The following is a 17,121-nucleotide window of genomic DNA, read 5'->3' on the forward strand; positions in this document are numbered from 1 at the left end:
TCCACTGCAGGGGGGCACAGGTTCAATCCCTGTCGGGGAGCTAAGATCCCACAAGCCATGTGGTGTGGCCAAAAAACAGAAAGAAAGAAAGATATGCATTTGCAATTGCTTCCTTTTTGATAAAGAAAACACCAAATCAAGATGCTCAAGAAATGATCAGTACTGGTTATTGGGGGTGGCTGAACCAAGAGCACTTGAGGGGCCAGGGTGTTCTGGAGTGAGTCTACTTTAGATCTTATCTTTTTTCTTTTTTTTGGTACGCGGGCCTCTCACTGTTGTGGCCTCTCCCGTTGCGGAGCACAGGCTCCGGAAGCACAGGCTCAGCGGCCATGGCTCACGGGCCTAGCCACTCCGCGGCATGTGGGATCTTCCCGGACCGGGGCACGAACCCGTGTCCCCTGCATCGGCAGGCAGACTCTCAACCACTGCGCCACCAGGGAAGCCCTAGACCTTCTTAGCTTAACAGCCTTTTCCTAACCTTCGCATGATTATTTAAGATTAACTGAGTAATCTGCATAAACCGTATTTTTCTATTTAACAGGCTTTACTTTTAATTAACTTGCTTTTAATTTTTAAATTTTAACTTATTTTTTACTTTTCTATGGAGGAAACCATGCTAAGATTTACTCCTTTAAACATTTAACACTTATAAAAAGCATAAAAAGTGAAAAGTTTCATATCTCCTTCTAACTAAAATTACAAGAGAGGCATTATAGTTTCTCCTTATATCTCACTCTGGGGGTTATTTCAGAAATAAGTAATGTGTCATGCACTAGGAATTTGGGTCTAATCCATTAAATATACTAGGATTTTCAATGACTTAGCTAAGTTTTGAATAGTTTTCCTCATATCAATTAAAGGAATTCATTTGCTTCAGTAATATTGCAGCACTTAAAATTTCAAAGCTCTCTAAGGACATGCACATACAAAAACTGACTTACAAATGTAAAAACCATCTGAGAACTCAAATACACCCATCTCATATCTTGAGGATCTCTTGCCTAAAAGGAACAAATACTCTGTTTGGTTCCAAAATTCTTGGCCTTACTCCCACTGTCTCTCAATCAACATACATTTAAAGCCTGAGACCTATAAATATTATACACTCACACAGTAAATTATATCACAAACCATTAAGGGAAACTAGAGTTAAGAGCTGCAATAGTCAATATATAAACATATACAAGGAAAGAAATGCAAATATTTCAATCAGTGAGATAAGCAGCCTGTTTCCCTACAGTTCAGAAGGAAACCCAGATTTCCAAGCTTGAGGTCCAGACTCCCCCAGTGGGGATACAACCCCTAGAGTGGGTCAGTCCCTGGTGATGGAGGGTAAGGACACCTGAGCAGCCATAGAAATAAACTCTGGAGGCTCCAACATAATGCAAATGCTCCCTTCTCAGGCTTCAATTCTTACAAGTGAGAAAACTCTTGGCCAGATTCAATTTAAAGTTCTAACTGAAATGCACTCCAAAACTCATAAACTCTTGTCCAGGAGACAGAACACATGACCTTCACAGACTTTCTCAATGTACTCATATTACTCTGAGTGCACCTACACTGCAAAAGCGACTCAAACCTGTATCTCAAAACAGGCACCAAGAAAATCAGTTACAGCTTCAAAAAGGGCATCACTCCCCATCCCCAACCCACCATCACAGGTGCATCCCCAGCTTTCCAGGGGTCTGTATCTTCTTACTATAAAGACTCCTTCCACAGTGGGTGCAAGCAGGTAGGACACTTACAGGGGGAGGCTCCCCAGCAAGAACAACTGGTCCTCTGAGTACTTCCCTTTGCAGGCTTAAGGGGGCCTGAGCTTAGAAATACTGACCACAGGTCTCGGTTCCCCACTGTTGTTGCCTTGGACACCACTGATATTTTAAATGACACAAACCCAGTGTTTGAATAATCCAGCACAACCATTTTCTAAACCAGGATTTACGTGTAAAGGAAGGAAGAAAATTGTAAGGCATTTTTCTAGTTCAAGAACAAAACACACAAATGTCTGTTCCTTTCTGAAAATAAATGTCAGTTAATTATTATTTCCATGGCAAGGAACTGTTTGGAAATAATCATAATTGAAGAAAAGAAAAAAACAGATCTCCGAATGTTACACACAGTCACTCATGGGACCAAAAAAAAAAAAAAAAAAAGAAAAATTTTAACTAATGGAATGGTATAATAGAATATTTTGTTTTATTTTTTCTGAAATTCACCTCTTTCTTCCCCTTTGGAAATATTTTATACTCTCTTTCAAGATCTATTGATTAAATACATTTACAGTTACCAAAAACCGAGACTTAAAGTGAATAAAGTCACAAACTCAGGGAGGGGCAAGGCTGACCTGGAACTATGATAAAAAGATTACCCAGGGGGCTTCCCTGGTGGCGCAGTGGTTGGGAGTCCGCCTGCCGATGCAGGGGATGAGGGTTCGCGCCCCGGTGTGGGAAGATCCCACATGCCGTGGAGCGGCTGGGCCCGTGAGCCATGGCTGCTGAGCCTGCGCGTCCGGAGCCTGTGCTCCGCAACGGGAGAGGCCACAACAGTGAGAGGCCCGCGTACCGCAAAAAAAAAAAAAAAAAAAAAAAAAAAGATTACCCAGGAGTCTCCAAAGAGGAACCTCCACCCAAAGGGCTCAAACAGGATGTCTGTGCCCAGCAAAAGTACTGGGGGGGAAGCGCAAGACTTATACAATGTAGTTCCAGGTAGTTAGTCTCTGATTTCTTCTCATGGAAAATATACACAGACAAAAAAATGTATCTTTAAAAAAAGCCATTCATGGCTCTGTGGAGAAATGATACAATTAAAATACTGCGTAGTCTGAAATGCACCGCGGAAGACAAATAGTTAATGATGAAGCTATGCACTGGAGAGGGGAAGATGGCGTTTGGGAACGTGGGGAAAGATCTGGAAATCTAGGCATTTACTGCCTGCCCTGGGAAGATCTAGGGTACAAGAACAGGGTCGTGGATTTGTGACCATGTTTCTCAAAAGTTGGGAAAGTGAGGGGGAAATGAGTCCCCCCACCCCGGGGAGAAAGGAGGGACTGGGGACCCCAAAGACCACAGCTCCTCCAACGCAGGAACCCCGGATACTGAGTCACGATTGTCCCCTGATCACCCTCCCCGTGGACACCACACAATCTGGAGTAGACCCGGCCACTGCAGTGAGCGGAGAGGCCGCCCTGGGTCCCGACTGCCGGCCGAGCCCCAACGCTGCCTGCCGCGCCGGCTGTGGACTCGGGTCCGCAGGTCCGGAGTTGACCGCGGGGAGGCCCGGGTCCCACAACGGCCAGTTCCAACTGGTCCCTCCGCCCCCGTCTCCCAACACCAGGCTCCCCAACTCACCATTTTTCGGTTTCTCGGCTTCCCTGTCGTCCACCCCACAACTGCCGCGGCAAGTGCAGGTCTCAGCGACAGAGGATGCCGCGGAGCCACCGGAGCCCTTTAAGGGCATCGAGAGGGGACGTGCTGCGCAGGGGGAGCAAATGAGAGTGAGCAAGCAGTCCACGCCACACACGCACGTCACTGGAGCATCGCCCACTGGCGCCCACACGTACGTAACCAGCGACTCTCCTGATTGGACAGTTCGCAAGGCCCCGCCTCCCGTGCCTGAGTGACAGGAGGCCGGAGTTCTTGTCTTTGCGCCGACCTTGTCCTGGCAGGGGCCCAGAACTGTCCCCTCCACGGACACTGCACTGAACCATGAGGCCGCGAGGCCCTCACGGAACTGTGACACTTCTTCACAGACACGGAGACTTAAAAGTGACCTCACCATATTAAATGAGTCTGGCTCCACTTTTATCTTTGACCATTTCCTGTGAGAGACGCCCATCCATCCCTACCTACCCCCACTCATTTGGTACTTTAAAAGCCCGCCGGCCTCAGGGGCACTTGGCTCTGGTGGGAGTATGAACCCCGCAGTCCTAGACCAGCCCTGAAACCTCAAACACTAGCATGTGTGAAACACTGAGAAAGAGAAACCACCGGAAAACCTTTTCAGTGTAATTCCTTGTTTGTTGAAAGGTCAAAGGAGGCAAAACTGAAAGACCCCTGCTGAGTGAAAACTGACAGATAGCGAAGGTATGAAGGATAAACAAAGAATCACAACCACCGTCATGTATGGGGCAGGACCGAGATGACTGAGGGATGGGAACGTCAGGACACTCACCACTGCCCACAGGCCATTTATGAATCTTCATGAAGATTCCAAAGATGTTTCAATTATCACTAAATCTTGCCACAAAACATTTTGTATATTCTTTTCTGAATAAATTTGCTGATAAAAATTTCAAGCAGTAATTAAGTTTGGAAACAAACATAATTTTTGTATGTTAGTTTGTCCTATAATGTGGCAATCTGAGTTTTCACTCACGGTTTTGGCAGAAAAATCAGCAAGAAGCCAACTGTCTGTTGAAAAAGAATGGGTTCCATAAATGCATCATCATATGTAGTTTTTAAAAACAAAAGGTATTGCTATGAAAAGATCTGGAGGATTTATCAATAGAGCAAATAAGTGCAGTGTATTGCAATATATATACCATGTTACCTTTTCTATAACCTTCGGAGACAGGTGGACCCTCGACACCACCCCCCCCACACCCCAACTGCAAGCGTTGGTTGAGTAGTGGAGACTAACACACACCTACCAAGAATATACGAAAGGGTTAGTTACTTCTGAAACTGAGGTCTCTGGGGAGAGCAGGGCGGGCCTCTCAAGCCGGTGGGAAATGGATCGAGAACAAGGAAGGGAGCCTGGCCTGGGTTTTTTAAACTGAGGTCAGGGGCTGGGCTAAGGTGGAGGTTCACACACAGCCTTTCTTATCACCTTGTACAGATGTGGGGCACAAAGGGAAGAAGGAGGGGTAAGACTCTAAAGTTGTCAACTGTCAAATAATGGAAAATACATATACTGGTCTCTGCCCCTGGTTACTGGCACCCAGCTCCTAAAAGCTTGTAAATTCCTAAAGGATAAGAGCACTAGGAACAACTCTTGTTCCGCTGAAGCGACTCTGGGTGGGCTCCTGGACAGCTGCTGGGTGGGGGCTGGTCACCAGAAAGAGCAAGCCATGATCAGAAGCTTGGAATTTTCAGCCCAACACCCTCGTCCTCCAGAGAGGGAATAGGGCCTGGAAATGAAGTTAATAATCAATCATGCCTACGTGAGGAAACCTCCGTAAAATCCCAAGGGTATCCCAAGGGTATGGGGTTCGGAGAGCTTCCAGGTTGGTGAGCACATCCATATCGGGGAGGGTGATGCACCCCAACTTCACACGGACCCTCCAAGACCTCACCCTTTGTATCACTTCATCTGGCTCTTCACTTGTATCCTTCATCATATCATTTAATAAACTGGGAAATGTAAATTAAGTGTTTCTCTGAGTTCTGTGAGCCGCTCTAGCAAACAGAACCCAAGGAGGGGGTTGTGGGAACCCCTGATTTGTAGCCAAGTTAGACAGAAGTTGTGAGTAACCTGGGGACCTACTCCTTGTGATTGGCATCTGAAGTTGGGGGGCAGGAGTGGCTGCCTTGTGGGACTTAGCCCTTAACCTGTGTAATCTGATGCCGTCTCCAGGCAGACAGTGATAGGATTCAGTTAAGCTGTAGGACACCCCACTGGTGTCACAGAGAATGTACTTATTGTGGGGGGAGGCCCTCACATATTTGGTGACCAAAAGTGTCAGGAGTGAAGTGTTCTGGGTAAAAGTAAAGGAGAAACACAGGCAGGAAGAACTGGATTTTCTCTACTCAGGAAAAATACTGAGTTTTCCCAACATATCAGCAGTCAAACATTAAAAGATGGAGTCAGAGACCTCTGATCTGGCAGATAAGGAGCTTAAAAGGTAACAGTCCCATCCTCAACAAACTTTTTGTAAAAAGCAAACTGAAAAAATCAATGACTCTTCTTATATCTATCAAAGAACTGAGGTCACAGGGCAAAGTGCTGTCTCCAAAATTCAGAGAGACTGAAAAATAGCCATTTTGAAATATGCCCACAAAATTCCACTCTTCTTAACAAGTCCTGTCCTCAAAAGAATCTGCTTCATTAGAGGCTAACCAACTGGGATTCTACCAGTGCCTAAATGACATGAGGGGTGGGAAATAGGCAACTTGAGTCCCCTCTAGCCTTTCTGCCTGACCTCTCAGCAAATACTTGGTATGTTTTCCAAAACTATGCCAACTCTCCAGCACCAACTGGGTGTCCTGCAATTCAATTCAAGTCTAACACAAACTAATCCGAGTTAACATCAGACTCCACAGTTTACAGGTTCAATCCTGTAAGACTGCCCCCATGTCAGATGCCAGCTGCAAACAGGGCAGTGGGCAGGTTACACACATTTCTGCATGGCCCGCTACAAATTCAGAGGTTCCCTGGACAATACCTCATCTTCGTTAATTGGCTAGAAGAGCTATCAGAAAAGCACTACTTATTATTACCAGTTTACTGTAAAAGATACAAGTCAGGAATAGCCAAATGTGAAGGGTGCACAGGGCAAAGTGGTGGTCGGGGGGTAGGGAGCTTCCATGCCCTCTCCTGGCATGACAGCCTCCCAGCATGGTGATGTGTTCACCAACTCAGATTTCTCTGAATCCCGAGGTTTAGGGGTTTCGATGGAGTTCCCTCATGTCGACCACTGGTGAATAACTCAATCTCCAGTCCCTCTTTCCTCCCCAGAGGCTGGGAACTGGGCTGAACATTCTAAGCCTCTAATCAAAGCTTGGTCTTCCTGGTGACCGACCCATACCCTGAAGCCATCTTAGGGGCCTGGAAGCAGTTGCCTCATTACAACATAAGATGCTCTCATCACTCAGAAAGTCCAAGGGCCTTAGGGGATCTTTGATAAGATCTATGGACAAAGACCAAACATTTTTATCATACCACAGAAGGTCACAGCCCAAGGACACACGCTCATTAAAATACTGAGACCAAATCACGGGACGCTAGAACATTTCCTCTCCACCCACAACATGCCACTACACCAAGCAGACTCCTGTTTCATCACAGTGGGAAACACGGAAAGAACAGTATGTTTCAGAACTTATTTACAAGTCTCTACAGTACCCCAGAGGTGACATGGGAGACAAAAGCAAGGACACCTGAGGAGAGTTTACCCCTGACAGCTACAACAAATAGTCGACACAGCCTAAGGCTAGTCAGATAAACAAAAAGCCTCACATTAAGGTCTATTTACCTCAGTTCCTTTTCACACTACATCACTTCCAGTATTCAACAAAAAATTCAAAGGCACAAGAAAAGACTTAAAAAACACACCTTCAGGAGACAGTGTAAGCAGCTCTTTGCAGGAAACGGCCCTCAGCAGGAAGTCCCTTTCCTTGTCACTTTAGCAAAGTTGTAATGTAACTAACTTTTAAACCAGGCACCCCCATGCTCTACTCATCTCCCGCCCAAGCACACCTTTCAAATCTTTTCATCACACAACACCTTGCCTAGCCTGTTGGTTCAAAGAAGTAGAAATGAGTAAGTAGAATAAGTAATTAACAGATGACCAGATCTCTTCCCTAGCTTCCCTTTCAGTAACCTCGTGAACAAACTGTGTGATTAACATCTGGAGGAAGATCACAAGTTGACGAGCCTGCATGCAGTGGGGGGCAGTGATGACTGTGACCCCCTATTTCAATGATTGAGATTACTTCCCTCTTTCCCTTTAAAACTTTCATGGCCGAGCAGGCCCTTGGGAGGTGGTTTTTTGGGTCCACCATCTTCCTGGATTGCCCGCACTCTGATTAATCAAAGACAACTTTCCTTTCTATCAACATTTGTGAATTTGATTTTGTAAGCTGCGAGCAGCGGGCCCTGATTTGATAACAATAGGACAAGGAAAAGAAACTGATTCAGATGTAGTGGGTATGCTGGAATTATCAGACCAGAAATTTGAAGCAACCATGATGAATATGCTAAGGACTCGAACAGAAATAGTGGATGAGGGACTTCCCTGGTGGTCTGGTGATTAAGACTCCACGCTCCCAATGCAGGGGGTGCAGGTTCGATCCCTGGCCGGGGAGCTACGATCCCACATGCTGCAGGGCATGGCCAAAATAATAATAAAAAAAAAGAAATAGTGGGTGGCGTGCAAGTACAGATAGGTCACGTACGCGAATATGGAAACACTTGAGAAAAAACCAAAAGGGAAATACAAGAAATAAAAAACAAAAGCACAGAAATGAATTATTCCTTTGGCAGGATGGGGGTGAGGGCACATCAACACAATGGAAACATGTGAGGAAAGAATCACTGAGTTTGAGGAAACGTCAAGAGAACCTTCCAAAACTAAAATGCAAAGAGATGAAAAGAACAAAAAAGGGAACAGAAATCCATGAACTTTGAGACAATTATAAAAAGTGTAACATACACATGATGGGAATACACGAAAGAGAAGAAAGAAGGGCACAGAATAAGTGAAGCTTATGGGGACTGAGATTTTCCCCAAATTAATGACAGTCACCAAACCACAGATCCAGAAAGCTCAGAGAAATGAGATTAAAAACTGAAAAACGCACATCTAGAAATACCATATTCAAACTTGAGAAAAATCAAAGACAAAGAGAACATCTTAAAAGAAGGTAGAGTGAGAAAATATTAGGTATAGAAAAACGAGGATAAGAATGAAATCAAACTTCTTTTCAGAAACCATGTAAGCAGGAAGAGAGTTTCATGAAATAAAGTGCTGAAAGAAAAACCACCCAACTAGAATTCTGTGTCAAGCGAAATTATCCTTCCAAAGTGAGAGAGAAATCAAGACTTTCTGAGACAAACAAAGATCAAGGGAATTTGTTATCAGCACACCTGCTTTGCAAAAACTGTTAAAAGAAATTTGTCAGGGACTTTCCTGGGGGTCCAGTGGTTAAGAACTCCATGCTCCCAATGCAGGGGGCCCGGGGTTCGATCCCTGGTCTGGGAACTAGATCCCACATGCTGCAACTAAAGATCCTGCATGCCACAATGAAGATCCCACATGCCGCAACTAAGACCCAGTGCAGCCAAATAAATAAATAAACATTAAAAACAATTTTGTCAGGAAGAAGGTAATGATGAAGAAAGGAAGAGTGTTAGAGAAGGAATAAATGAAGGTAAAATAAAATGATTTATTTCTGTTATTTTTATGTATTCTGACAGAAAACACTTTGTTCAAAATCATAACAGCAACTATATAATTATAGCTTATAGCAAGTAATTATAGCTTATGGTTAAATGAAATGAATGATAGCAATGGTACAAGGGCAGGGAGGAGGAATTGGAATACTCTGTTATGAGAAAACTGCACATCCATTTAAGTGATGGTATACTGTTACTTCAGACAGGACAAGGTTAGTTGTAAATGTATATTGCAAACTCATGGGCAACTACTGAAAAATGTATAATAGTAAGCTAAAAGAGGAGAAAAAATGGAACCACATAAAATGCTCATTAAAAGGTAGAGAAAGAAGAAAGGTGGAAGAGAATGAAGAAACAAAGAACAAAGGTAACAAATAGAAAAGAGTAGAAATATGGTAGATATTGATCCACTCTATCAATAATCACCTTAAACATCAATGGTCTAAATACAAGAAATGAAAGACAGAAATTGTCAAGTGAATAACAAAATAACAATTATATGTTGTCTGCAAGAATCAGTTTAGATATAAAGACACAGATAAATTAAAAGTAAGGACCTTCTTTAAGATCCTCTCTGGTCGTCCAGTGGGTAAGACTCTGTGCTCCCAGTGCAGGGGACCTGGGTTCGATCCCTAGTCAGGGAACTAGATCCCGCATCCCATGCTGCAGTGAAGAAGCCCATGTGGCGCAGCTAAGAGCCCGCATGCTGCAACTAAAGATCAAGCATGCCACAGCTAAGATCCAGTGCAGCCAAAAAGAAAAAAAAAAGTAAAGGGTGGAGAAGGATATACCACGCCAACACTAAACAAAAGAGAACTGGCATAGCCACATATATATTTCTTTTAATTTTACTGAAGTATATAGTCGATTTAGAGCGCTGTGTTTAATTTCTGCTGTACAGCAAAGTGACTCAGTTATACATATATATTCTTTTTCATATTCTTTTCCATTATGGTTTATTACAGGATTTTGAATATAGTTTCCTATGCTATACAGTAGGACCTTGTTGTTTATCTATCCTATATATAATAGTTTGCATCTGCTAATCCCAAACTCCCAATCCTTCCTTCCCACCGACCCCCCGGCAACCAGTCTGTTCTCTGTATCTGTGAGTCTGTTTTTGTTTAGTATGTTCATTTGTGTCATATTTTAGATTCCACATATAAGTGAGATCATATGGTATTTGTCTTTCTCTTTCTGACGTACTTCGCTTAGTATGATAATCTCTAGGTCCATCCATGTTGCTGCAAATGATATGGCATAGCTATATTAATTTCAGACAAAGCAGACTTCAGAGCAAGGAAAACTCACACTGATAACGAGGAACATTACGTAATGTTCAAAGTGTCGGGAATTCCCTGATGTTCCAGTGGTTAGGACTCGGCACTTCCACTGCTGTGGCCCCGGGTTCAATCCCTGGTCAGGGAACTAAGATCCCACAAGCCGCTTGCTGTGCCCACCCCCACCCTGCGAAAAAAAAACCAAAACAAAAAGCCCAAAGTGTCAATTTTCCAAGAGGACATAGCAATACTTAATGTCTACATGCATAACAACACAGGGCAAAATATACGAGGAAAAAAATACTAGAACGGCAAGGAGAAATAGATGAATTCACCATTATAGTTGGAGACTTCACATGCCCTCATCAGTAATTAAGAGTTCCAGCAGGAAGGACATATTTAAATTAAACAGCACAATCCAACAAGTGGATTTAATTGAAATCCATGCAATACTTCATCCAAACACAGCAGAATACACATTCTTCTCCAGATCATATGGAACATTCACCAAGACAGACCACATTCTGGGACACAAAATTCGCCTTAAATTTGAAAAGAGAGAGATCATACAAGATATGCTTGCAGACCACAATGGTATTAATCTAGAAATCAGTAACAGAGAGATAGTTGGAAAACTCCCAAATACTTGGAGATTAAACAACACGCTTTTAAATAACACTTGGGTCCATAAGAGAGTGACATCAGCAGGATGGTGGAAGAGGAATTTTCTACTGTCATCTCCCCACAGTGTACTGATTTTGACAACCAGTCAAGGATGAGAGTACCTTTGTGGAAGTCAGGGAGCCCAGTGGAGAAGTTCCAGCACACCAGTGGAGCAAAAAAATCTGAGAACAGACACCACAAGAAAGGTACGAAGAACAGTCTCACTCCTCCCCAAAGGTGGCATAGCTCAATGCTAAGAGTTCTCCGTGGCCCAGGATTCCTCCCATGGGAAAGTGAGAGTGTAGTGACTGAGCACTTGGCTTCCCGAGTGGTGTGAGATGCTGCCCGAGAGGCTCAGTGATTTCTCATCTCACCAAGAATACTAAGGGAGTCAGGACAGCTAGAGGGCTGGGAGCAGGGAAGAGTTGCAAGGACCCACAGAAATCAAGGCTCAGAACACAACAAATGGCTGCAGATCCTACTAGTCCCTCACAGACTCCATCAGGAGGCTTGCATTTCGGCCACTTGGGATATGATGTCTGCAGACACTCCTGTCTGGTGCATGGGCACACCCAATGCTCTGCACACCTGACTCCCCCACCCTCCCACCCCATCCATAGCCAGCTCCATGTATGTACTCCAGACAGCGAGGGAAAGCCTCTCCCCTGTCTTGTAAGCACATGCATTCAGATGGCTCAACTCAGTGGCACTGGAAGAAGACAAGCATTTCAGGGGACTACATCTCAGGAAAACAAATGGGAGGCTCTCAGTACCCTGCCTGGTTGTGAGGGATCAAAAGAAGGCATACAGGGAATTCCCTGGTGATCCAGTGGTTAGGACTCCACGCTTCCACTGCAGGGGGCACAGGTTCAATCCCTGGCTGGGGAACTAAGATCCTGTATGCCGAGGGGTGCAGACAAGAAAAACAAAAAAACAAACGAAGGCATACAATCTTAAGAATTCCTGCTAAAGAGGGAACAAGAGGTGTGAGGCGGGTGCATTCATAGATAAGGTCTGACAGAATCACAGAATTCCCAGCTGGGCTGACTGGTGAAAAGTGTTTCTTTCCCAAAACCAGTCAGTGGAGGAATTGACTGCTCCTTCACATGTGAACACAGCAGTGCAAAACCTCAAGGAATGAACACACAAACACACACACACACAGAAAAATGACAACAAGGAAACTCAATAACTTTCTGGGAACCTATTCCACAGAAATGGAGGTCTAGAAATTGCCTAATGAAGAATTTAAGATAATTGTTCAAAGGAAGCTCAGGGAGCTTCATAAGAATACATACAGTCAACTCAACAAAATAAACAATACATGAACAAAAGGAGATGTTCGACCGATAGATAGAAATCACAAAGAACCAAACAGAAATTCTGGTGCTGAAGAATACAATAAATGAATTGAAAAATGAAATACAGCTTCGAGACCTGACTTGATCAATCAGATAAAAGAATCTGTGAACCTGAAGACTGTTCATTTGAAATTATTCAGTTAGAGGAGAAAAGAGGAAGAAAAAAAGATGAAAAGGAATGAAGAAAGCTTATGGGAATTAGGGGACACCAGCAAAAGAAATAATATACGCATATGGAATGTCTATAAGGAGAAGGGTAGAAAGCCTATTTAAAGAAATGATGACTGGAAACTTCCCAAATAATGGGAAAGATATGGACATCCAGGTACCTAAAGCTCAAATATCCCTAAACAGGTTAAACCCAAAGAAGACTTCATAAAGATGCATTATAATCGAATTATTAAAAATCAAAGAAAGAGAATTTTGAAAGTAACAGGAGGAAAGTGATACATCACATAAAGGGAACCCCAACAGACTATCAACAAATTTCTCAGCAGAAACCGTGAGGCCATAAGAGAGTGGCATGACGTATGCAAAGAGCTGAAAGAAAGAAACTGCCAACTGAGAAAGCTTTACTCACCAAAGCCGTCCTTCAGAAATGAAGGAAACAAAGACTTTGCAAACAAACAAAAGCTGAGGGAGTTCACCACCACACCTGCTTTACAAGAAATGCTATAGGGATTTCCTCAAACTGAAATGAAAGGATGCTAATTAGTAACGTGAAAACACATGAAAGTATAAAACTAGTCAAAGTAACTAAGAATTGGTTGTTTGAAAAGACAAACCATTAGCTAGACTAAGAAAAACAAGAAAAGATTCAAATTAATAAAATCAGAAATGAAACAGGATAAATTATATGGGGTACAACAGGAATATAAGGGATCATAAAAAATTACTATGAACAGTTATATGCTAATAAATTGGATAACCTAGAGCAGCGGTTCCCACCCTTTTTGGCACCAGGGACCGGTTTCATGGAAGACAATTTTTCCACGGGCTGGGGGCAGGGGGGGATGGTTTCAGGATGATTCAAGCGCATTACATTTATTGTGTACTTTATTTCTATTATTATTACATTGTAATACATAATGAAACAATTATACAACTCACCATAATGCGGACAGGAGGCAGAGCTCAGGCAGTAATGTGAGCGATGGGGAGCAGCTGTAAATACAGATGGAGCTTCGCTCGCTTGCCTGCCGCTCACCTCCTGCTGTGCGGCCCGGTTCCTAACAGGCCACGGACCCATATCAGTTCGTGGCCCGGGGGGTTGGGGATCCCTGATGTAGACATATTAGATAAATTCTTATAAACGTACAACCTACTGTGACTGGATCACAAAAACAGAAAATCTGAACCGCTAAATAAGGAGTAAGGTGGTTGAATCAGTAATCAAAAGCCTCGCAACAAAGAAAAGTCCAGGACCACACGGCTTCACTGCTGAATTATACCAAAGATTTAAAGAAGAATTAATACCAATTCTTCTCAAACTCTTGCAACAACCTGGAGAGAAGGGAACACTTCCAAACTCATTTTATGAGGCCAGCATCACCGATACCAAAGCCAGACAAGGACACTACAAGAATAGAAAATAACAAGCCAATACCCCTGATGAACATAGATGTAAAAATCCTCTACAAAATAAAAGAAACCAAATTCACAGCACACTAGAAGGCTTATACAACATGATCAAGTTGGATTTATCCCTGGGATGCAAGGATGGTTCCACATACGCAAATCAATAAATGTGTTACACCAAATTAACTAAATAAAGGGAAAAAATTATATGATCACCTCAACAGACGCAGAAAAAGCATTTGACAAAATTTAACATCCTTTCGTGATAAAAACTCGAAGCAACTTAGGTATAGAACGAATATACCTCAACATAATAAAAACCATACATGACAAACCTATAGGTAACATAGTGAATGGTGAAGAGACCTCTTCCAGAACGGTGGCATCTAGAAAGGGACTGAGGGGGTGGGTGCCCCCTCCTGAAGGCAGGCTGTGCCAGAGGGCTCAGGTTGCACTCTGCCGTCATGTCTCAAATCTCAGTAGACATGCTGAGCTCATGGGGGGCTGTTTTCAGGGTGGAGGGTCACATGCTCAGGTCCTGGGAGATCCTCTGTTTTCAGGAGAGCTCAGTACCTGGTGGTAGTTACAGCTCTAATGTCATAAAGTGTGGGCCAAGGAGGGGAGTTTCTTGCATAGAAGTAAAGTTTGTAAGGAAAGAATATGTTGCCTTCCAAGCACCAAAACAACCTAGGAGATGCTGTGAGTGCTAAGAGGGACAACAGCTATTTCTTCATGGTGTCAGGGAGAGAACAGTCCCTTGTTTACCATGTAATTCTTAAGAATGTAACCAGTGTCAGGGCCTTATTTATGGATGGGCTAATGACCCATCCACTTGCCAGGAGCTCCTTTTTTCAGTATCTGTATGTCCCCAAATGAACTTCCTCAGAGGAGAATGTCATTAATGTAATGTCATACCTGTGCTCCCAGAGCAAGGTCGATACAGCTCACATCCTGCCTGCAGAGACTGTGTGCAGTGACAATGGTGTTCAAGTTCCCTAAGGTTAACCAGTTAAAAGTGCATCACATCCCTTAAGAGGTGAAGGCCAACTGAAGCTGAGAGACTGTTGAAACAGGCACTGAACACAACAGACTTAACCAAATCTGTGAGAGCACGATATTTACCAGCTGCTGACTGGACAGAGTCAGTAATTTCCACAATGTTGGGGACTGGGTACAGGGGTTTGTGTGGTGAGACCACAAACTCAAAAGGTAATCCACTGTGAGGTGTCATTCATTCCTTTTTTTTTTTTTAATTTTACTGGAGTATAGTTGATTTACAACGTTGTGTTAGTTTCAGGTGTATAGCAAGGTGATTCAATTATACATATGATATATTCATTCTTTTTCAGATTCTTTTCTCATATAGGTTATCACACAATATTGAGTAGAGTTCCCTGTGCTCTACAGTAGGTCCTTGTTGGTTATCTGTCTTACATATAGAAGTGTATGTAAATCCCAAGCTCCAGATTTATCCCTCCCCCCAACGTTTCCCCTTTGGTAAACAAATTTGCTTTCAATATCTGTAAGTCTGTTTCTGTTTGGTAAATAAGTTCATTTGTATCATTTTTTTAAAAATTAGATTCCATTTGTATCATTTTTTAAAATAATGACATTTGTCTTTCTCTGTCTTACTTCACTTAGTATGATAATCTCTAGGTCCATGCATGTTGCTGCAAATGGCATTATTTCATTCTTTTTTTATGGCTAAGCAATATTCCATTGTATATATGTACCACATCTTCTTTATCCGTTCCTCTGTTGATAGACATTTAGATTGCTTCCATGGCTTGGCTACTGTAAATAGTGCTGCAATGAACACTGGGATGCACGTATCTTTCTGAATTATGATTTTCTCCAGATATGTGCCCAGGAATGGGGTTGCTGGATCATATGTTAGTTCTACTTTTAGTTTTTTAAGGAACCTCCATAATGTTTTCCACAGTGGTTGTACCAAGTGCTATTCCTTCTTTTCATGTTTTAGAACAGGCCAAATTCAGCTGTGTAAAGGAGAAGCACTGCAAGTAATCACCTCTTCACGAAATAATTTTTTGTAATGATTTTCAATTCTTCAAAGCCCTGTTTAGTTTACTTTGGCACACATTATTCACCTGGGGGATAAATCTGTGGGGTCCCATTTTGTCAAGCCAATTTGGAATTGACAAAAACATTATTTAAGGACTTCCCTGGTGGCGCAGTGGTTAAGAATCTGCCTGCCAATGCAGGGGACACGGGTTCAAGCCCTGGTCCAAGAAGATCCCACATGCCGTGGAGCAACTAAGCCCATGCACACAACTACTGAGCCTGCGTTCTAGAGCCCGCGAGCCACAAGTACTGAGCCCGCAAGCCACAAGTACTGAGCCAGCGTGGCACAACTACTGAGTCCGTGTGCCACAACTACCAAAGCCCATGTGCCTAGAGCCTGTGCTCCACAATGAGAGAAGCCACTGCAATGAGAAGCCCGCACACCACAATGAAGAGTAGTCCCCACTTGCTGCAACTAGAGAAAGCCCACGTGCAGCAACGAAGCCCCAAAGCAGTCAAAAATAAATAAATAAATTTATTTTAAAAAATTATTTAATTTTAAATTGTGAATCATTAGTTCAGAGCTTTCCTGTTCACTATAGCATACTTTAGGACAAATGAATCCTATGACCATGGGGTCTTTAGGCAAGTTGGCTGATGGTTAAGGTGAGACATGCTTATTTGTCTCCTATTTTATTTTTTTTATATTTATATTTTTGGAATAATGTTTTTATTGCAAAAAATACATAGAATTATAAAGGAAACAAATTATGTAGAAATACAGTTATCAAAATATTTTTAAAATGTGCGATATAGCACATGTAGTTTTTATTAACATAGTAAAGTTTACTGTCTATCGGTGGGTCTTATAGCTTTGATAATTTTTTTTTTTAAATATGGAAAGCTTCACGAATTTGCGTGTCATCCCTGCGCAGGGGCCATGTTAGTCTCTGTATCATTCCAATTTTAGTATATGTGCTGCTGAAGCAAGCACTGTCCCCTATTTTATATTCAGTAACTCCTCTAAGATTATTGGGAATCTTAGATCATCTTAGAGATTATCTTACCTTGCTTAAGTTTAGTGGGATCCTAATATAACTGTA

The 17,121-nt window shown here is 42.8% G+C and overlaps 1 protein-coding gene and 2 non-coding genes across 5 annotated transcripts in view; 1 reads left to right on the top strand and 2 right to left on the bottom strand.

Moving 5' to 3' along the window:
- The window catches only part of LOC116751957 (zinc finger protein 791-like), a 49,634-nt gene that overhangs the window by 25,276 nt on the left and 7,237 nt on the right, over window positions 1–17,121 (bottom strand). Inside the window, exon 3 of one of the 3 annotated variants that reach the window (XM_032628467.1) lies at window positions 3,348–3,470. The exons of the other annotated variants lie outside the window; for them this stretch is intronic. Coding sequence (XP_032484358.1) covers window positions 3,348–3,350 — 3 coding nt within the window. The 5' untranslated portion in view covers window positions 3,351–3,470. The remainder of the gene's footprint in view (window positions 1–3,347; window positions 3,471–17,121) is intronic. 3 annotated transcript variants of the gene reach the window in all.
- TRNAG-UCC lies at window positions 10,470–10,542 on the top strand. Its single transcript has one exon. It is a non-coding gene; the product is annotated as a tRNA-Gly (tRNA).
- LOC116752368 lies at window positions 16,909–17,012 on the bottom strand. Its single transcript, XR_004349453.1, has one exon. It is a non-coding gene; the product is annotated as a U6 spliceosomal RNA (small nuclear RNA).

Source organism: Phocoena sinus, chromosome 3 (genome assembly GCF_008692025.1).
Source record: "Phocoena sinus isolate mPhoSin1 chromosome 3, mPhoSin1.pri, whole genome shotgun sequence".
Taxonomy (NCBI): domain Eukaryota; kingdom Metazoa; phylum Chordata; class Mammalia; order Artiodactyla; family Phocoenidae; genus Phocoena; species Phocoena sinus.